This window comes from Perca flavescens, chromosome 4 (genome assembly GCF_004354835.1).
Source record: "Perca flavescens isolate YP-PL-M2 chromosome 4, PFLA_1.0, whole genome shotgun sequence".
NCBI classification, from domain to species: Eukaryota; Metazoa; Chordata; class Actinopteri; order Perciformes; family Percidae; genus Perca; species Perca flavescens.
The window spans coordinates 25,592,625-25,614,427 of record NC_041334.1 but is presented as its reverse complement, the minus strand read 5'-3'; the positions used below and the strand labels follow the sequence as shown (position 1 = coordinate 25,614,427).

Below are 21,803 nucleotides of genomic sequence, written 5' to 3'. Positions count from 1 at the left end.
GCACAGAGAACAAGAGGTTCCAGGATGGAGGACCATGTCATTAGGTTTACATTTTATATAATTTGACAGCTAGGTACAGTCACAGATACAGTGAACTATTTTCTTAAAGCACAACTATGCATGGATTTAGGGACCATACTGTACAACAAAACCATAGCTGCGGCTGAAGCTGTAAGGGAAGTCTCCAGTCCTGAGCCTACATATCCAAGTCATTAAAGAAACTCAACCTGCGGATTTGAGCCATGAAATCATCTGCATGCAACTCAGCGGTCTCACTGAGCTGCATGTTGATTAAAAACGGTGTGGTCCATTTTTTATTATGTTATTCTTTTCATAACAAGACTTTTCTGGTAAAGGGAAAAACCATTTTGGAGATAAGTAATGTTAAGTACAATGGTCTGGTTTAATGGTCACATTGATCATTTAGATTTTCACAGAAACAAAACCTCAGCAGTTCCACATCATTTTATGTACAAATACTATACAATTTACATGTTCATTCAACTGAAAACATATTTTGGATGACAAAATATCTAGCTATATAAAACAAAGCTACATTTTATATACACCGAGAGGATAGAAATTACAGTTTGAGTGAAGGGGGGTGGTGCGGCAGGGAAGTCGACTTTTTACAGTAGGATCACTTTCACTTGGCCACAAAATTTATATTTCCTGGTTCAGTAGGATTACTTTTCTCTCTCCAGTTCACTCTATCTCACTGAAGCGCGCAAACATGGCCTTACGAACCGCATCCTTGTAGGTGTCAGATGCTGAGAGTTCATATGAGCTTCCTTTAATACCTAAGCCCGTGCCCTTGGTCCTTAATGAAGCCTATGGGGGAAAAGACGCTTATTAGATGAGACAGATTGGACGCAGGTAGTCCTCAGGTAACAGTGCTAATTGCTTTGGGAGTGAAAAAGAACATATTATCATGCATACTCCATCTGTTAGGAGCTGGCAGGGAGATGAGTGTTATTTTGAAGTAAAATGGAAAAGAAATGTTGTCCTCCTCACCGAGATGGGAGCGGTGATGCCCTGTTGGTGTCGCCCCAGACCTTTGCCTTCCTGCCAGCCCATCGCTTGCAACATTTTGTTCCCGATGTTATCACTTGTAAGGCCATCTTTGGTGGGCTGTTCGTAGTTTCTGTTAGAGGTGAATGACAGGGGATGTTAAAAAGGAAAACTCAGAAATTTCACAAATGTTTGCAGTGAGATTTAATTCTTACACTGTTGGGGCTGGCGGTTGATAGAATTTCTTTCTAGGTGCAGGAGGTTCAGGAACTCCATACTTCTCCCTTCGTTCTGCAGCTCTGTCTCTGTATTTCAGCTTTTAAAAATGACCATGAAAATTTATTCAAGGTGTCCTCATTGCAACAACAAAATAATCACTGATATGGATGTATATTCTTGAGCCAAATACCTCAGTTTCTTTTCTCTCCAGCTCCTCCAGCTCAGCTTCTGTGAGTTTTGATCTTCTTTGAATTTCCAGGTTTTGCTGAAACAATTGAAACCAACTTGAATTGCTCACATATACTGTACATTATATTCAAGACAGCATAAGATCAATAATTGTCCTTTCCATTTTGTATTGAAGCTTTATAGGTTGAACAGATGGCAGCGCCCAGAATATTCAAAGCTACTTGCAGATTAACCGCCCGCTGTTTTACCATCCTCACCTTGTGAAGGTCTGAGAGCTGCTGGTGACGCAGCAGAGCATCCTTGGTGGGGAACTGCCGTCGACACAGCAGACAAACCCTCCTATTCCAGTCGGTTATTTTTCCCTCCTCATCCGCTGCTCTATCGGAGCCACCCTCCTCTGGGTCACTGTCTCCATTGTAAGCAGCAACCAGACCACTCTGCAATATGAAAATGCATAAAGGGCCAAGGGTTATGGGATTTATTTTCCATTCATATTGCAGAGTGGGGAAATAAAGGCACAAACAAACCTTAGCTGAAGTCTCCTGCTCTGTGATCTTGAATTGTTCAGTCATTAAAGATGGCATCTCAAAACCTCCTATTTGCTAAAAAGGAAGCAACAAAATCTCAACAAATAACACATGTAAGCTATATTATTACTACTACACGATTGTCCACAACGCAAAGGACGGTCTCTTACTCTATGTTCGTCATTAATAAAAAGCTACTGGTTTGAAGCATTCTTGTTCACACACACACACACACACACACACACACACACACACACACACACACACACACACACACACACACACACACACACACACACACACACACACACACACACACACACACACACACACACACACACACACACACACACACACACACACACACACACACATTCCCAGTTAGCCTTCGGTCTATATTAGTACTGTTTCAAGTATGCTATGACACCAATGCAAAACATACTTAGGCCTAGTAGTGACTGCTAAATACCTTTTTCTCAAAGAGGAAGAAACCTGCGTCGGCAGCTGCAGACTCTCTCCTCTCTTCCTCCTTGGATGGTCCAAGGAAACTGCTCTTAAAACTTTCTTTTTGCTTATTTAAGGATTTCGCCCAACGCTCCATGTCCTTTGCAATCTGCAATTGTATTAACAGCCAGTGTAGATATTTAAATGACAAGATATGAGCCACACAGAAAATAAAACGTATTTAAAAGTAGCATTTACCTGCTGTGCAGACTTGCTTTTGGGCTTTTCTTTTTTCTCTTTGGGCTCCTCACTGTTTGGTGCTGAGGAGCTGTTCGCTGACACCTGTTCTGTGCTCGTGTCTGATTTAGCTGGTGCAGGGATGTACGTCTCCTTCTCACTGTCCCAGAAGAGGTACTGCTGAGTCTCTGAGTTATAATAGTACTATTCGTAATAAGCGCAAGAAAAAGAAAAAAATGTATAAACTGTTTTGGATAAAATAAATGACATACAAATACATAATGTCTGCCAGTATATTCTGCACATATAGTAAGACCAGAGGGAACATACTTGGCTGCTGGGATCATAGTATAGGCCGGTCTGTGGATCGTAATAGTAACCCGAAGACTCATCATACTGGTACGTGGAGGTGTGAGGGGCAGCTTCAGATGCAAAAAAGAGGCACATATGAAACAAAACATGCTTTACAAATCACATAAAATGAATCAAAGGTTGATCTATTAATTCACATGCAGAGGAGTCATTGTGTAGCTAACTGATCTCACCTGTTGTGTTAGCAGTTGGGAAAGCACAGACAACAGTTGCAACAGTGGCAGCCGCTGGTGTTAGCAGTGGTGCAGTGCAAACACTAGCAGTCTGTTGTGCTGCATCAACAGCCATCACTAACTGATGTGACTGACAGTGAGGGGGGGAGAGAATTAAGAAATCATGAATTACCTTTACAGCCACCAAACACCCGAGTTATAAATTAGTAGTTGTGTTTGCAGTCCATAAAGGCCATAGTAATACATGGTCTACCTGTATGGCAGGCTGGCTGATAATAACCGGTTGGTAAACCTGAGCCGTCGGGGATATGACCACACCTGCGGCTGCAGGGATCAACGTCTTTATTCCCGGAGGAGCTAAAAACAGTTGGTAATGATGGATTAGCGACCCCAGCCTTAATATAAATATCATTCAAAATATCTCTGAGTGAATGAAACCTCCTATTACCTCCAAGTAATCCATCTCCAACAGCAGGAGCCAATGCTTCAGGCTGCTGCTGCCACACTTGATAACTCTGTCCCTACATCACAGGGGGAAAAAATGGATGTCAATCATCGGGCTTTCTCGTTGTAGTCACTGTCCTAATAAGGTAGACTGTGAACTGACCTGTGTTTGCTGTGCATAGCCCTCTGGAAGAGCAATGTAGCCAGAGGTGGAACCTGAACCTTGCTGTAACTACAACAATGTACAGAGATGAGAGCAAAGTCAGTAACAACACACAATAACCCTAATTAAAACATGCCAAGTTGCATTCACAACTGAGCCAATATCTTGCAAATAAATGTGTAAAATCAGTTATATATTATATTATGCATTATGCATGACTCCTTGCAATGTCAGTGTTTTTAACACTGATGACCCGTCTGAGAACTAACACCCCACTTTGCAGCTTTTTATTGTAGCTTCCTGGTCGTTTCATCTCATTACTTACGTACGCTGTTTTTTTTTCCTCGATAATCATAACAGCAAACATTTTACATTACAGGGAGTCATTTGATGTAGCTTAAGTTTCCTTCTTACTTTTAAAGTTTGCATCCCTGCAAGGATGTATGAAATAATACACACAACCACCTTCGGTCTTGATAAATCACAATAAAAACACAAATATATCTGCATACTCCTGCCAAAACACTACAGTCCTTGGGGAGAAAAAAAGAAAAGAAAAAAAATCACCAAAATGCTTCCCCCCCCCCGTGGTTCACACATTTGTTTGTACTCATACCACCTTTTAGCATGTCAGAACACAAGTGTTCTTTTCCTTACTTTAATGTCACACCACTTAGATCAGGAAATTTTAAGTGCAACAAATTAAAATTACTTAGAAATACGGAACAGCACGAGTAAAACCCTGATACCTGGCTGGATGACCACTGAGCGGCAGCAATGGCTGTGCTGGCAACAGAAAGAGCACTTGCTCTGATCCCATCAGGCTGCGCCGAGTCTCTGGAAAGGACACATTTTGCAGCTCAAGCAGGATGAAAATGAGCCCTTAATTTGCTTTAACTATTCTTGCATTTGAATACAGAACCTGCCTGCAGGATTAAATAGGCACCTTTCAGCAAAATGTGATTACAAAATGTAAATTTTATAATAAGTGAACATTAATTTACAACATAATTTCATTTTTAGTGCAAAACAAATGAATGAAAAAAAAAAAAAAAAAACTATACTACGTGAGGACAAAACTGGTGCAGTTCACACAGTGGGGATCCAAAAGAGCTTATATTCTATTAATAGTAAGCTGAATAAAACGGTATGTGTGTATGATGACTCACTTCCTAGCACTCTTGGCATAATCCACACCAATTGTTTTTCCATCCAGTTTTAGAGGTGGCTGAAGGCTCTGGAGAATGGTGAGCAGCTGAGAAGCCTCCTATACAGCAAGTGAAGAAGCAAGATTGTGGCACGTGTGTTCACCCCCAGAACAAACATACTGACTTATATTATGACTACATATTGGCTACAGAAATAACATACCAAGGGAGATGAGAGCTGAACAAAGGCAAAGCCTCTATTCTGTCCCGTTTGCTTGTCTTTGATGAGGCGGATGTTGCCCGCTGACAGGTTGGCATAGGGGGCCAATATGTTCAAAATCCCATCAACAGTTGAAAGAGGGGCAATGTTTCTCAAAATTATTGCTGTAAACAAACAAAAAAAGCATTCATGAATAAAATGTAGAAAATATTTACTGGACGAACGTACTATTTCAATATGTGGTGAAAAGACACTCACTGTCTCCGTTGTAATCTCCTGGCTGTTGAGACTCAGCATTTAAACCACTCAGTCCTGGTGACTCCCCATCTGTACTCCGCAATAACAAAGTAGAGTTACACATAGGTTACAATTACTCAGTGCAAGCCACTAAAATACTACAAGACACAGTGGAAGGTACACACTTACCAAGAAGAACACAAATTATACTTTTGGTTTGTTGGAAGTAACAACTCACCAACTTTGGCTGCTCCACACCTGAAACACTTCAGCCTCTTCCGGAAATTGTACAAACCACACTGTGATAAGACAATGACAATGTTTTAGTCTTTTTCTTTTTTTTTTTTTTTAAAAAAAGGGGAAAAAATAAAATATTCTGGGATCACAATGTAGTACCTAACACACACATGCACTTTATACCGACTTATTTACATATTAGTACGTAAACTTGTCGTACTAGCATGACCGTTACAGCCTATGTTCAGTCCATGTGCAACAGACCTCTAGGTGAAACCTATAAAAGCTAGTACATGTGCTGTTCAAGATTCTCTCTTTTCTTCTTTTGACTGAGAAAACTGTGCAAGAATTCCAAAGTGCTTGTACTATGTACTGGTGCAAAAGGCAAATAGTTACTTGAACTATAATAGTTAGAAATTACACTCAACTGCATTGCAAAGCCAGTTTTCAAACTTCTGTCTCCTGTTGCTGTAGTGCACCGCAATGCTTTTCCCCTGGATCACCAACTTATTCTGCAAAGTCGAAAGCAACCAGTTATTTGAAATTCCAAAGAGAAGAGTGAGAGCAGCTGCAACGGGAAGAGTGGCTACACTCTTAGCTGCTTAGGTAGAGTGTCTCAGGTAGTGCAAGGGAACAGAGGTAGAAAGTGAAGTTCAGAGAGAAAGCTGCAGTTCTGTGTACGAGGGAATGAGTTCTCAGAAAAAAAATTGTTGTGGTGGTTTGGGATCGGAGTGCTGCCAGCTCGTCCTTGTCTCACTCCAGTCTTCGGATTTTAAATAGAGAAGAGAAACTATCCAAGTGACTGAGCTGGAGCAGAATGTGATATGGAACCAATGTATAGTCAGGACTGATCAAGACTACTCGGATTCTGGAAACAGGAAGTATACTTTCATAAGGAGAGGCAAAAGGCTTATTTAGCTTAAAGGGATTACTTTGCTGATTTTAAACCAGCTCTGTGTCATCTTTGTGTGGGCAGCATGTTTAGATCAACAGTGTTTGGCTTCCCTCCGTGGCACCACTGCACGAAGCAGCAAAGCAATGAAAGTCTGCCAATCCGGTGGATCTCTGCAGAGCTCCACTGCTCTGCGCCACGGAGGGAAGCCAAACACTGTTCATCTAAAACACACCGCCCACATTGCCATGACACAGAGCTGGATTTAAATCAGCAAAATATCTCCTTAAGGTCCTAAAAATGTTCTGCCTAGCACCTTGGTTAATATTTGAAACAGAACAGACAAAAGATTTCATTGCATTTCCAAAAGCAAAATCATTTATACCGTTATTCAACACTGAACTCACAACACACAGTAAACTAAGCAGTTGAGAGGCTATTTTGTCTGAAAAAAGCTGCTGTAAACTAAATGAATCAGCCAAGTGTGTGATATCAAAAGGAATTACCAGATATCACAGTTTTGTGTGACCAAGGTTATTATACAGTCCTGCAACTAAATACCAACAGTTTTTAGCTCTGTATATGGAATATAAATGCACAACTTTCAATGATCATGGTCATGTATCGGTTAATTGGGGCTCTAATCTCCAAGAATAACTCTAAACTTGGTGATTGTTGAGGCAACCTGATTGGTCTCCATCCATCGGGTAGAATCTTGCAAGTGATAAAACTCCACGAAGGCGAAACCTCGGCTTATACCTAGAGACAGCATTCAAATATAGACGGGATGCGTGTTAGTTAGAATGCTTTGGTGCAACATTCAAACTCACAATGGGCTTGTACAGTCCAATTCAAATCAAAACGGAGGTGGGGAGGTGCTTACAAGGTCATGGGGATGGTGGTAGAGTTTTTTTTACCATAACATGTAATGTCTGCACAAAAATGGTAGAGGAATAGTAGATACAGTTACCTCCTTACCTGGTGATATTATCAAAACCGATCTATGTGACACAAAGCATCCTCTGACAGTTGTAATGAGGCTTTTTTCAGGGATGGCAATAAAACAGGTAAAGTGGGTTGTAAGACAGAGCTTGGAAGTGATTGTGAGACACTCAACACTCACCTGTCCTTTTCTTCATCAAGCGAATGTCCACAGGCTGGGGGCCCTGCAGCTGCTCGAGCGCTGAGCGGATCTGGAGAATTGAGGAAGAGGTCAGATTCATCGGAATACAACTACTGTTCTTTTTCCACTGTTCTGCCTAGCACAACATTTCACAATCAAGTTTTAATAACAAATTAAACAAAAATTCAGAATGTATACCATTTCTCAATTTTTAGAAATGGTCAGCTGCCTATTTCTTCCTAATGTAGTGAGGTCACAAAAAAGCAGCTGACATTGTTTGCACGCCTGGAACAAATTCAACTTCCTCAACTACACAAACTGCCTCAACAAACCCTCAGAACAACAACTAGCTGTTTTGATGGAAGATCAATTATCATGCCAGCCCAAGTGTTTTTATTAATAATAATTTTAAAAAAAATAGGTCAGCAAATGAGACAGATCAGTGCAGAAGCTGCCTCAGATTTTTACAATTTACACTTATTTACATTACAAAAGAATCTCAGGGGTGACTGATTTATGCACCCTAACTTTACACCCATTCCAGGTCAGTTTACAGATTTGAACTTTGCTCTAAAAGCTGACAACCTGCTTCTCTCTGCCTCTACAGTATCACACTCTTCACAAGGGATTCACTGTTCTGTTTAACCAGAAGGCAGCAGCTCTGCCTATCTCGCTACACTCACTGTGGCTTTATCCTTAAAAAGCATCAGTGAGACTCAGTAAGACTTGTGAGCTTACATCATCCTCTGTGACATGAAGAGAGAGACCCCTCAGCATGATAGTCTTGCTTTCCTCCTCCTGCTCCATTTTGAAGTCCTGGTCTGGATAATCCCCATCGTATTCATCATCGGATCGGTCACTATTGCGTCGTTTTCTGCCCCTCTGCTGCAAAATAATGCAGTTATTAAATTTAGAACTAAGATGTTTTGTATTTTTCTGTTACAGGTGTGAAAGTAACATTAGCTCACAAAGGTATTCCTTAATATTCACCTCTGGACTGTCTCGGTCTCTACGCTCCTCAAAGCGCTCTCTGTGTCTATCATCGCCCCGTAGTCGATCATAATCCTTCTCAACATCTCTACTCCTTCTTTCATGCCATTCTGGGTCATCTCTCCTCCCGTCCGAACCATATCTTCCACTACGCTCACCCCGACTAAGCCTGAAAAAAAGAAAATAAGTGTCAGTGTGAACAGAATGAATATGTGTCCCTACCATATTGGATCATGTTCCTCTTACCTTTTATCTACTCCCATGGTTTAATGTAGAGGAGACACGTTTAAACAAGGAACTCTGTAGAAAAATCCAAAGATTTTTATTAGCCATTAAATCACTATCAAAAATAGCTGTCAGCAGGTGTTTAACGTCACCCAGGGGAAACCTCACAGAGATTGATATTGAATTTGATTTGGACGATGCAATTTAACATATACAGTTCCAATACAGAGCATGAAACTGTGGTGCTGCATGGAGAGTTCATAGCTATTGCTTATTTTCAACTCTTGTACGTAGTTGGGCTTTTACAAACAGTGTAATTAAAATATTCAGCTTTTAAATATCTTACAACCACAATACCCTACCTTATGATTGGAATTGATTTGATTTGTTTTAACTGTACGTTAAGAACCAAATTTGAAATGAATACTTTGTAATATTAATTTACTTACAGAAATAAAAAATAAAAATAGGTGCTAAGGCATACCAAAGGCCTTATTTGAAACGACTGACAGAAAGGTGGTTTCAGAGGTGAACTGTAACTGGTCTAGGGATCGTTTAAGGCTCAGATCGGACTGCAAACTGCTTTCCAGCGATAACCCTGCTGAAACAAACGGGCCTTTGCTAACACTGTAGCAAGCAGACCAGTTTAGCTAAGCGCGATTGACGTTAGCTTTAACTAGCTTAGCGTTGAATAACTTATTTTACGTTAGCCGAAACAACAAATATAAAATTCGTTTCTTTCGTCTTACGTACCGTTTAAATAACACAGCCTGCTGCATCTGATAGTCAATGATAATATAATGTTTCTGGGTTTTCTTGAAGTGTTTTTCTGTTCTACCGGTCAGCAGAAGAGTCTTCTTCTTCCCTGTTTTAGGACTGACAACAAAGAGTCATTGGGCATTACCGCCACCGATTGATCGGGAGGACACAGTGAACAAATAGGCGAATAATAAAGCTCTGTATCCCTGTGAAATGACCATAGGTGTCTTGTCATTTACACTGGGGATGTTTTTGTCCCTATCACTTTTAAAATAGTAAATTTGTTGAAAATGTTCGGAAAACTAGAACACAGAATACGATATGTGGAATAGACCTTTTTCACGGCAGACATGTTGACATGTCATAGTAGGAAAAGCACAGGTGTATTCAAACCCATTAATGATGGCTGCATTCCACTTAGGAGAGGCCCTGGTATTGTGCGTGCTGACTCACTGAGATATCTTACTGGGACACATCTGAGCTATTAAAGTCCAAGGGTTTATAAAATAATTACTGCATTAGGTAACGTTATCATACATAAATGTATCATTGATGTGAACAGACGCATTTAAACAAAAGACACAAAATAGGAGGTAAAAGTAAACACCTGCCTGCATGTGTTGACTCAGCAGGGATAACATTAAATGAGAAAGATTGATCTACAGGAGAATACATATTTGAAAGCAATACAGAATGTCCATGAGTCTTATTACGCATTATATTTTTATATTTTGGATTATCATCTAGGGCTTGAATTTTTTTTTTTTTTTTTTGAAAGACATTTCAACTGTACATTTTAGCATACAAATTGCCAGAAGGAAAGCAGGAAAGACCTTGTAAACATAAACATTCTATGACCCCAACTTGATTTTCTGTTGCAGTGTAAATAGAATTCCATTGAAAAGGACAGTTCATCCCCCTATACAATTTACAATGGTGTTGACCTCAAATGAAATTGTTGAGCAAATAAAGAATCTGATCTAAAATACTATTCCTTACCGTCTTTGGTTGCCTATAGGTGTAGCCTACTAACCTACAACATGTCACCTGATATTCACTGTGTGCTGTCCAGTGGTGGAAAGTAACTTTAAACTACTTTAATTAGGCTACTATTTTGAGGTAGGCTACTTGTACTTTAGGCTACTTAATATTTCATTTTCTACTACTTCTACTCAATTTAGAGGGAAATATTGCATTTTTTACTCCATTACATTAATTGAATACCTTTAGTATAGTTATTACTTTGCAGGTTAAAATTAATACAAAATATACTCAACAAATACATTATTCTGATTATTATAACTTAAGAAAATACTTGATTGATCCTTGGGGGAAATTAACAAGTTACACATCAGTACCAGAGGCAACATTAAAGTGATGTACAAAATACATCAATAATTATAATCCAACAATATAATATGTATGGTTATGATTCTGAAATGTCACCAGGGGGGCTTAGTACCAATTAATGAGTGGCTTACTTTTACTTATAGCCTACTTAATGTATATTTTTTATGCCAAATATTTTTGTAGTTTTTGTTTTTAATGCAATAGGCGTTGTAGTGACTATTTTGTCTTGAGTTTGTTCTTTATCACCTTGGTGTTGACTGGGGGAATCTTTGACGCTTGTTTGTCGATAAGCCAAAAGAAAAAGAAAAATATCCGAGAGAGTAGGGTTGAAAAATATAATATATGTTCCTTTATACAACAGATCCTTTATCTGGTACATGAATTATAAGGCAGAACGAATATTTTAGAGTGCAAAAAAAGAGGAGCAGCAGATCGTGCAACAGTTTGCAACAAGGTCAAAAAGTATGGGATTAGTTTTGTGACTTTAATTCCAAGCAAAACTTCTCAAGTATCAAACAAAAAACACTAACTCAAGCAAAAAAATTGTCACCTCAAAAGGTAAAACTTAAAACTTGCAAACAAAACATTTGTGTAGTTGTAAACTATTGGTCTTTTATTTGTTTGATATTATGTCATTTTGGTTACAGTTCCCTCTGCTTCTTTCTCAATGATCAGTCTTTTGCTCTCTCCATCACGTTTGCAGTCATGTTCCCAGCTTTCTCCTTTGCGCTCCCTGAGTTTTTGCTTGCGATTCTGACACAAATATCTCGCGTGGGCGGGTCTTACAGGGGTGCGTCCCCATTGGCTAATGAGTGTTAAGGGAAAGTTCAGGGAAAGTTTGAGTGACAGCTCAGCCTCAGTGCAGGTAAACTAACGTTAGAGACTCAGAGTCTGGTCTGGAGGACACATAAGCCACTCAACAGGCAGGCGCGGATTAATGCACAGGCTTTTGAGGCTGAAGCCTAGGGGCCCCACGTGTGCAGGGGCCCCGGATTAGCCAGACAATTAATTATTATTTTGAATTTACTTCAGCGCGAAAAAAAAAAGACCCTAGTTGGCCCATAAGAAACATTTATTTTTTAATTGGCCCATTGTTTTTTCAATTGACTCTGGGCTGGCCAAAAAACACTTTAGTCAAAAATATCACATAGACTATTTTTTTTCCATACACCCCCTACTTTCAAATTGAAATGGACTAGTCCATAACGGTGCGCGGCGCGAAAGATAAACACAGTGACAGGAGAGCTGGGAAGTACACAAACAGAAACTTTTTTTACGACTACTGTTGGGGATACAGACATGAAGAACAACAGTCCAAAGCGATGAATATGCCGCTACAGCAGCGGCTAGCTGTGAAGTGGCGCTAGGTGAGGATAACGTTAACCAAGACAATGAAGAGGACAGCATATCTTTAAACAGCACCCTCTTTGAGATTTCTGCCTGCATGCAGTTTCGGGTGTGCATCTGCCAGGCTAGAACAGTAATAGAGATCATGGAGAAGAAACGCAAAAGAGGTGCTGAGAAGCTGCGTGAGAAAAAAAAACGCTGCCAAATGTGTCAAATGGACAGACATGTTTTAGCCAGTAGCAGGACCTTCATCAGCTCCCGTGGCCGATGATAGTGGTGCTGGTGTCGGCTACAGTGACATGCACAGTGAGGAGGAGACTCAGGAGGAGAGGGACAGAGATGAGGGAGTGAGGCTACAACCGGCTGCGGTAAACACAACTCCCCTAAAAACACTTAACCCCTTGATAAAACTGAGTGGTGGACAAACTGTTGATGATAACACTACAATAGAGGTTGACCGATGGATTTTACCGATACCGATATAGGTTGGGCCGTATTTGCCGATAACCGATTAATCGACCGATAGTATTTAGAATTGATACTGGATAAAGCAGTTGACAAAATACATAAATTTTTTCTAAAAAGTCCAGACGCTTTTGCCAATAATCAAAATAATAATGTCATTTTTATTGATATTACACCCACAGCAATGCTACACAAGCATGTGTGTTGTCTAAAACAGTTCTCCTGTCATGATGTCATCATGGCAGCCTGTGCTGATTGCTGTGGGCGTGGCTCAGCTGGCAGGTGGCTCCAGGTGAAGCTCATTCCCTCATCACCCTCCTGCAGTACTTAAGGCTGGCTCTGTGATCCACTCCTCGCCAAATCGTACAGTCTACAAGCGTGGTATAGTGGCAATCCTAGTTCCCTGTATTTTCTGTGTTCTTGCTTGTGTGGCTAACTTAGTTTTCTGTTTGTCTCAGGTTGCAGCCTGCCTTGCTCGTTCGTTTGCCTGCCTGCCTGCTTGCTCCTCGCACCTGCCCTTCTCTCTCTGTGGTTTGGACTCAATTGTTTGGACTCTGGAGGAGGCCTACCACATGATCACCCCCACCACGTCACAGGGCGCGCTCAGGAGAGCACATAGCACCCACCACTCACCACTGGATTCCCTCGACACAACTTCCCCTCTTTTGCCAGCCGCACATTTATTGTATATATTTCACGCATTAAAACATTTACCTTTACTTTTTGTGCTGGCCGTCTGCTTTTGGGTCCCTCCTCCTGTGTCGTTCCATAACATCTCCTACATATTTGGAGTCATCCAGTGCAAAAATAAACATAATGAGCATTATAATTCATATAAAGGACAAACTATTTACATTTCTTCAAAAAAGGCCCAAATGTATGACAAATCTCAAAACAGTGACGCCATTCTTCTCTGTAGAACGGTTTAGACCTAGCCTGACGTGGTCCTACTCAGATTCTAGTCAGAATGTGAGTCTGAAACCGCTCCATTGGGCTGTGATTATGGGGCGTGTTCCAACAGAACCAGGAAAAAAAATGCCCCTGCATTCATTGGATAGACCTACAACCAATCAGAGCAACGGAACGCAACTGTCAACCTTATATATATGTCAATGCTGTCAACAGAACCAGAACCAAGGGGGTAAGCTTCGCTTTAGAACGTGAACCTCCGATGGCGCCATTTTGTTGCTACAAAGGTATCACCTCTTGTTAGCATTCCACTGACCGCCATTTATTTTTTTACGTCACTTGACTGCGAATAACTTTACATCTGAAGCGTTTAAAGACTCTATTTGTCCACTGTTTAATTCTAAAGAAACACGACAATGTATAAAAGGCTCCATTACCTTGTACCTCACGTTATGGCTCCGTAGCAGACGTTTTTGTAAAAATACGCTAACGATTGTGTCATAACCAGTGACTTACTGTCGCAAAGTAGAGTAGACCATAAAATAGACCATTAAACACTAGTTGATTGACAGTACTGTTTGGTTTGTTTAAAAAATATGAGGATTTTTCGACATTCAGTACTTTCACTTTTAATATTTCAAGTACATTTTCCTGATGATACTTACATACTTTTACTTAAGTAACATTTTCAATGCAGGACAGTATGGTAGTACTTTTACTGAAGTAAAAGATCTGAATACTTCTTCCACCACTGGTAGTGATGTTGTGATTTTGCCTCAGTAAAACCAGGTGTTCTGCACTGCTGCAGATGCTGTAGCCTACCTGTTGGTTTATAATGCTAAAAGTGATTACCAGCTTGCTGTTGAACTGTGAATCCAGGGAATTCTGCTGCTTTGCTGTTTAGTTACATTTTCATTGTAATTGTTTTGGTGCTGTGGTGGCAGAGGATAATATCTGGTATTCTTTCCACTTACATCTCTGTTGATGTTAGTTTTATGATGTAGTTTACTCATTTTACCTATGTGGTGTGGTGGTAGTTGTGTGTGTGTGTGTGTGTGTGTGTGTGTGTGTGTGTGTGTGTCAGTTAAAATTATTATTATTATTTGCATGTGGACCATGTATGGCACTAAATACATTTTTCCAGTAAAGCACAATGATTAAGGGGGGGCCTCACACAAAGAGCAGCCTAGGGGCCCCTGACCACCTTAATCCGCCCCTGTCCAAAGGGGATTACTACAAGATTAATAAAGTGTAAGTATTGATCATATATATATTATCTGTGATCTACGTTGCAACTAGACATTTGTTGTTTCGTTGTGTTAAGTTGCTAGCTAGCTAGCTAGTAAAGCTTTTTTAAGTTAGCATTTAACGTTAGCTATACTGCTAACGTTATCTAAAACTTGTAGCCACCGGCTACCTTACTGAGCTAATTTACCATGGGAATCATGTATTCTTCGTGAGGCTTTACTCATGGAGCTGTATTAATTATCGTCTTCTCTCTGTAGAGACCTGCAGGACCCGAGCAGAGCTACGATGCTCTCCCAGGTAACCGTAGGTTAGTAACGTAGCTATATTATGGTCTATTAGGAAAAATTATTATCCAGCTAACTACTAATTGTTGTGGTTGCTATTGGCCTGATAATACACAATGCTAGGGTATTGGTTAAATTGTACAATGTAGAAGCTGTGAATATAATGTATTATATCTAGAGGCCAACACATGTAATGCAGTGTTAGCACTGCTTAACTGGTTCATCTTTATAGTTTTGTGCTCATCTGTACTTTCCTAGTTATGACAAAGACTGGCTATCCTAACTCTAATTACATGTCTTCTGTTGCATTTGCAAGCAGGTCAGCATAAGGAAAATGTTCATAGTGTTTTTAAGGCCTACACATTTGCTAATGACTACTTAAAAGCAAGTTATTTTAATCGTAAATCACACAACCTTGGAAGCCTCAGTTATCAGTAAGAACTTTGTTACCATTTGATTTGTGTAAGAAACTTTGTTATAATTTTCTATCACAGCTCACATCAGGCAGCAGGCCGACCAACCAGGAGGACGTGGGAGCAGCAGAGGGAGATGAGCCTTCGGTCTCTCTGTGGAGGAAACACTGTGTGCGAAGGCTTCAAACAGCCAGGGTATAGACCAATAGCGTATGTATTGATCATATTTTGCTCAGATACTCAATTAACACTTACAATAACCTTTTTCTTAAGTTTTCATTGGTGTACTTGTAGTTTCTTAGTCCATTGTATGTCAATATATCCTACTACAGTATACTGTCCTTTAATTTAATTTGTGTTTACGTTGTCTTACTGTAATTATATTTTAAAATCCACATAATATATTAAAACATTTTTTTACATTCACCCTTGTCTGTTTGGTTCATTATATAAAACAGGAAATAAGGTTGAGACTATTATAATGCTTTATTTTTAGTCCAATATAAAACTTCACATACATAATGGATATTTGAATGTATTTTGCTGGGGCCCCGGTGGTAGAAGAAGCTGGAACTCAGTGTCAGTCATTATTTGCAGTACATCACAGGTCAGGGTCAGTTTTTCATCACCAACAATACACAAACATACTGAGTAATTGGGTTATGTATATATTTCACATATTCAGTTTCACCTAAGGCAAGCTGTATTTCTCTGCTGACTTGTGTCTGCAACAACACTTCTGAGGGTGGTGCAGGAATATCACACACAACTCCTGGACGCCTGGGATCATCTGGTCTCCTAAGCTCACTGATGGCCCACCGCTCCAGTCTGGACGACAGCCTTTTCTGCAGGATTTATTGGATGATAAAAAGTGTTTGAAATTAGCTCAATAATAAATAATTGTAATAAAGCCTGCCCTCTAGAAACATTTTTCTAGCTTTCCTGAACGCTACTGGAACACTTATTTCTGGAATATTATTGATCACACTTTCTAGATTCCACGACCTCCAGATATGGCCAGCCACCAGGACACATGCACATCACATCAAACCATAAGGATCACTAAGCAAAGTATTTGTCAAGGGCCTTGTGTGTTAGTTAAAGTACATAGTTTGGACAGTAGTAACACTATGCATTAATTTTAAATATTGTTGACATTTACAGTGCTAAAAAATACGTCAGTTATCTGCCATCTTAAGGTAGTGCAAAGAAAGAACAGTGTGTACAGATGGAACATTATCTAATGTATGTGTCGAACTCTATATATAATATATTACATTCACAGCTTCTACATTCTACATACACAACTTAACCAATACCCTAGCATTGTGTACTATCAGGCCAATAGCAACCACAACAATTAGTAGTTAGCTGGATAATAATCTTTCCTAATAGACCATAATATAGCTACGTTACTAACCTACGGTTACCTGGGAGAGCATCGTAGCTCTGCTCGGGTCCTGCAGGTCTCTACAGAGAGAAAACGATAATTAATACAGCTCCATGAGTAAGGCCTCACGAAGAATACATGATTCCCATGGTAAATTAGCTCAGTAAGGTAGCCGGTGGCTACAAGTTTTAGATAACGTTAGCAGTATAGCTAACGTTAAATGCGAACATAAAAAAGCTTTACTAGCTAGCTAGCTAGTAACTTAACACAACGAGACAACAAATGTCTAGTAACCATGCTTGCAACGTAGATCACAGATAATTTATAAATGATCAATACTTACACTTTATTAATCTTGTAGTAATCCCCTGTGGAGTGGCTTGTGTGTCCTCCAGACCAGACTCTGAGTCTCTAACGTTAGTTTACCTCATTGACATATATATATAAGGTTTACGGGCACTGAGGCTGAGCTGTCACTCAAACTTTCCCTGAACTTTCCCTTAACACTCATTAGCCAATGGGGACGCACCCCTGTAACACCCGCCCACGCGAGATATTTGTGTCAGAATCGCAAGCAAAAACTCAGGGAGCGCAAAGGAGAAAGCTGGGAGCATGACTGCAAACGTGATGGAGAGAGCAAAAGACTGGTCATTGAGAAAGAAGCAGAGGGAACTGTAAACAAAATGACATAATATCAAACAAATAAAAGACCAATAGTTTACAACTACACAAATGTTTTGTTTGCAAGTTTTAAGTTTTACCTTTGAGGTGAAATTTTTTTTGCTTGAGTTAGTGTTTTTTGTTTGATACTTGAGAAGTTTTGCTTGGAATTAAAGTCACAAAACTAATCCCATAAAAAAGTTGTGTGCTCCCAGTCAGCCACACCTCCACTGGCGTCACCGTCCTATTTAATAACCTTTGACCTGTGAAGGGGACAACTTAAGAAGAACAGAACAAACATTATTATAATGAATAATCAAAACAAAATACGTGTTCAAGGAATGGCTCCTACAGGCGTTCTTTTACTTGTAGCAAAGTATTTCTGTACTCTGATATTGCCATTTTTTTTATTTCTACCCTGGTCACTGCCATGGACCCACATGGACTTCAGGCGGACTGCCTATCTCTATGGCTCTGGGTCTGGCAATGCGAGACTATTGGCAGAGGGGAACTTCCCCCCCATCGGCGCGGGGTGGCGCTGCAGTCCCAGTGAGATCTTATATATGTCAATGAGTGAGATGCGGATGCGCTGCAGAAGCAGAAATCTGCTCTCATCCTCCCTGGAGACACCACCACAGCGCGATGACCGCGGCAGTGGATGCAAACTGTTAAATATTGTTTGATTTAATAAACTACCTCACATAGCGTATGATTTGGGTCTATCGTAGTTGGAAAACAACACTGCAAGTGGTCGCCACTGCGCTAAGACGACTCGCCAGCTTCAGCCAACTGTGACGGGCATCAGGGAAGAAGGTAACGTTAGCCTGGCTAACGTTAACATTAGCGAACCACTAGCGTCAGCCGTTTATCGCTAGTGGTTTAATTCATTATTGCTGCTGCTGCTGCTGCTGATGCTGCTTGTTAAATAACAGGTCGTCTCTACTCTGTGAAGTCGGGCTTAGGTTGTTAAGCGTTAGCTAGCTCATTAGCTTAATACCTATTACGTTATCTTAATGACGCTGGCTAGCTAGCTAGCTAAATGACTGACAGCTCTTCAATCTGTGGTTTCAAAGCACGGTCGTAGCTTGTCACATTTTTGTAATTTAGCAAACTGTTACAATAAAAAGGCATCACATTAGTTAGAACGCCACCTCAATATTTGAGACGAACAAAAGCTGTGTTAAACGTTCCTGCTTTATCTCACGCTCGCCTTGCTGTGTCTTTAATTTTTCAGTTAAGCTAACGTTACCAGGCTGTATGGCTGAGCCGGAGCTTCTGCTGGACTCCAATATTCGACTTTGGGTGGTGTTACCCATTGTCTTCATCACCTTTCTTGTCGGGGTGATTCGGCATTATGTATCCATTCTTCTTCAAAGTGACAAGAAGTTGACGTTAGAACAGGTTTCTGACAGGTAACGTTACGTAATCTTCAATTGTGAGGAGGATTATATATCCACATTGAAACTCCAAAATTCATGTGAATTAATATGTTGTTCCATATCCAGCCAGGTTCTTATTCGGAGCAGAATCCTCAGAGAAAATGGAAAATACATTCCCAAACAGGTAGTATTTCATCTTCCATCTTTACACATGTACAAGTTATTGTATACGAAATACACACACAACACAAAACCACTGGTCTTTGCATTTATTTGTCCCACAGCTACAGTGTTTACAGGAAGTCTCTCTTTGTTTCAGTCTTTTTTGATGAGGAAGTTCTACTTCAATAATCAAGAAGATGGATTTTTCAAGAAGACCAAAAGAAAGGTCGTTCCACCCTCTCCAATGACAGGTAATCCTTTATTTACCAATATACAGGTGGTGATGATGATGCAATGGTCAGTGTTATAATTCACAGTGGCCCTTCATAAAGAAGCCCATTTAAAACGCAAATAAATTGTCATTAAAACAGTTCTCTCTGGTGTTTTTGTGCTTTGTCTGTATTTATCAAAGAATGCTGTTAAAGTGACACATTTGCTTTTTATAGAGAAGCAAAGTCAGTGCACAGTTATCAATTATATTAAAAAAAGGCAGTCCTTTGCAAGGATTTCATTGAGTGCATTTTGTTGTATACTGTATCTTTTCACAGATCCCAGCATGCTGACAGACATGATGAAAGGAAATGTCACCAATGTGCTTCCCATGATCCTCATTGGAGGCTGGATCAACTGGACCTTTTCAGGATTTGTAACAAGTAATGATCTAGCTCTCTCACAGATCTTGCGGCTTTTGGCACGGAATGTGTCATGAACAAAACAGAATTTTAATTTGTCGTGCTACCAGATAAGATATTGTTTCTATGGAAGTCATATATTGAGTTCTTTCTGTACTGTATTTCACACAGCTAAGGTTCCCTTCCCTCTTACTCTGCGCTTCAAGCCCATGCTTCAGCAAGGAATAGAGCTGCTCTCACTGGATGCCTCCTGGTAAACTCCATACATAAAACAAAATCTAGAGATGGACTGCATAGTTGTTACGTATTAAACTCAAAATGCTTAAGATAGAGTGTGTGTGTGTGTGTGTGTGTGTGTGTGTGTGTGTGTGTGTGTGTGTGTGTGTGTTTATAATCTAGGGTGAGTTCGGCATCATGGTATTTCCTGAACGTGTTTGGACTACGAAGCATGTACTCGTTAATTCTTGGCCAAGATAATGGTAATTTTAGCTCATCTTAAAATCATTTTGACTGTTTTGTTTGTTTGATTATAATGTGAAAATGTGTATTCTACTTACGCTGATTCTCAGAAGGTTTAACAGTAATAGCAGCCCCTGGCATACTACAAGTAGTTATTTGATTCACATATGAACTTAAAAACAATATTTAATTTCAATACACACAATCTGAGAGTTGTTTCATTTTAAGTTTTAGCTACAGATTCATCTTGGCTATTATTTACAAATCAATTCAGTCTTATGAGTAAAGCCTGTGACTTGGGTGAATTCTGTAATGCCTTATCTATGCTGAAAGAGCTTTGCATTCAGATTATTATTTTTCATTCCCAGATGATGATTGTTTTGGCTATGCGATGCAATCTCCACAGGTGCTGATCAGTCAAGGATCATGCAGGAGCAGATGAGTGGTGCTGCCATGGCCATGCCTGCAGATACAAATAAAGCTTTCAAGGTATATTCTGTACTTTCAGCATAATATATGAATGGGGTTAGGCTTTACTTGGTTGTTCATGTAATGTGTCCTTGATTTCAGGCCGAGTGGGAGGCACTGGAACTGACAGACCATCAGTGGGCGCTGGAGAGTGTAGAGGATGATCTGATGAGCAGAGAGCTGGACCTCGATGGCATGTTTAGCAAGGAGCTGCCAAGTGGTATCTTCTGATGGCCTGGTCACTTCTACTTGGAGCCTTCAATTAGAATTTTGATCATTGCAGGGATTTGTTTTTGGTTGAAGCAACAGAGATTGGACAAATTCCTTCATGTTATGCAAAGTTTACATTCACTTATTTGTCGTCCTTGTCTTTTTACAGTGAATGTTACATTTCCTTTCCTGCCCATAAAATATCTGAAATTACTTAAATTACACTGGTTCTGCTGCTGTCTCATGCATATTAGAAATCATTACTTTATTTCACCTTTTGAGATAGGGAGATGTTTGGGAGAAATTGAGTGGCTTTTAGCTTATTGGAATGCATTAGCTTGTAACCGTATGCCATTAGTTAAAAGAATGTGAACTTCTAGTGCTAGTGCTTCTTTTTTCTTATGTCATACACAGCTAGGTTAGCTGTCTCAATTTTATGTATCCTCATGTTTAAACAATAGGACACTATCATTTTACAAGTCTCAATTATGTTTAATTATACTTTAACACTCTTTAATGACTCTTTTGTTGGATCAAATATAGATCAGCTGACCTGTCTCAGCTGCCTAAAGTTCGATTTAAATCGATTAGCTGTTGGCAGGAATGTTTGTGTGATTGAAATATTGTGTTTTTGAAGTATGTAGACGGTTCATTTTGTAATGTAATTCTTCTGTGTTTTGTACAGCATAAAGCCTGTTTTGACAATACCCGGTTTTCTTTGTTGCAATGCACCCAACACATTTAAAATACCATAGGCATTCAAACGAGTAATTTGACTAATATGTCAGTCATCCTTCAGGCTGTGAATTTTCAAAAG

The 21,803-nt window shown here is 39.9% G+C and overlaps 2 protein-coding genes across 4 annotated transcripts; one reads left to right on the top strand and one right to left on the bottom strand.

Moving 5' to 3' along the window:
- Positions 1-384: 384 nt before the first annotated feature.
- Positions 385-15,787, bottom strand: LOC114554484 (RNA-binding protein 5-B). 3 transcript variants are annotated; one of them, XM_028576360.1, is made up of 26 exons: positions 15,713-15,787; positions 13,487-13,550; positions 8,873-8,926; positions 8,627-8,795; positions 8,375-8,521; positions 7,637-7,706; positions 7,199-7,272; positions 6,050-6,133; positions 5,623-5,683; positions 5,406-5,474; positions 5,151-5,311; positions 4,949-5,046; positions 4,529-4,616; positions 3,780-3,848; positions 3,621-3,693; positions 3,426-3,529; positions 3,173-3,302; positions 2,958-3,049; positions 2,649-2,831; positions 2,416-2,559; positions 1,947-2,021; positions 1,677-1,856; positions 1,421-1,495; positions 1,227-1,327; positions 1,015-1,144; positions 385-831 (listed from the first exon to the last, which is right to left on the bottom strand). In XM_028576360.1, exons 3-26 carry the CDS (start codon positions 8,887-8,889, stop codon positions 706-708), a joined length of 2,520 nt encoding a protein of 839 aa, XP_028432161.1. In that variant the 5' UTR covers positions 8,890-8,926; positions 13,487-13,550; positions 15,713-15,787; the 3' UTR covers positions 385-705. The 3 variants fall into 3 exon arrangements, with proteins under 3 accessions (XP_028432161.1, XP_028432160.1, XP_028432162.1); XM_028576359.1 differs by lacking the exons at positions 13,487-13,550; positions 15,713-15,787 and adding an exon at positions 9,605-9,962; XM_028576361.1 differs by lacking the exons at positions 13,487-13,550; positions 15,713-15,787 and adding an exon at positions 9,605-9,962 and having other exon boundaries at positions 8,375-8,518.
- Positions 15,788-18,224: 2,437 nt separating this feature from the next.
- On the top strand, positions 18,225-21,693 carry emc3 (ER membrane protein complex subunit 3). Its single transcript, XM_028575803.1, has 9 exons — positions 18,225-18,489; positions 18,911-19,088; positions 19,182-19,239; positions 19,375-19,468; positions 19,766-19,870; positions 20,021-20,102; positions 20,249-20,328; positions 20,715-20,797; positions 20,879-21,693. Exons 2-9 carry the CDS (start codon positions 18,934-18,936, stop codon positions 21,005-21,007), a joined length of 786 nt encoding a protein of 261 aa, XP_028431604.1. The 5' UTR covers positions 18,225-18,489; positions 18,911-18,933; the 3' UTR covers positions 21,008-21,693.
- The last annotated feature ends 110 nt before the right edge of the window (positions 21,694-21,803 follow it).

Coding starts and splice junctions, on each gene's coding strand:
- LOC114554484 (XM_028576360.1), bottom strand. Junction 7,273..7,636: donor CTTGATGAAGAAAAGGACAG/GTGAGTGTTGAG, acceptor TGCTGTCTCTAG/GTATAAGCCGAGGTTTCGCC. Junction 3,050..3,172: donor CCCAACTGCTAACACAACAG/GTGAGATCAGTT, acceptor TTGCATCTGAAG/CTGCCCCTCACACCTCCACG.
- emc3 (XM_028575803.1), top strand. CDS start 18,934: ATGGCTGAGCCGGAGCTTCTGCTGGACTCCAATATTCGACTTTGGGTG. Junction 19,089..19,181: donor TTAGAACAGGTTTCTGACAG/GTAACGTTACGT, acceptor TTCCATATCCAG/CCAGGTTCTTATTCGGAGCA. Junction 19,871..20,020: donor CTTTTCAGGATTTGTAACAA/GTAATGATCTAG, acceptor TATTTCACACAG/CTAAGGTTCCCTTCCCTCTT.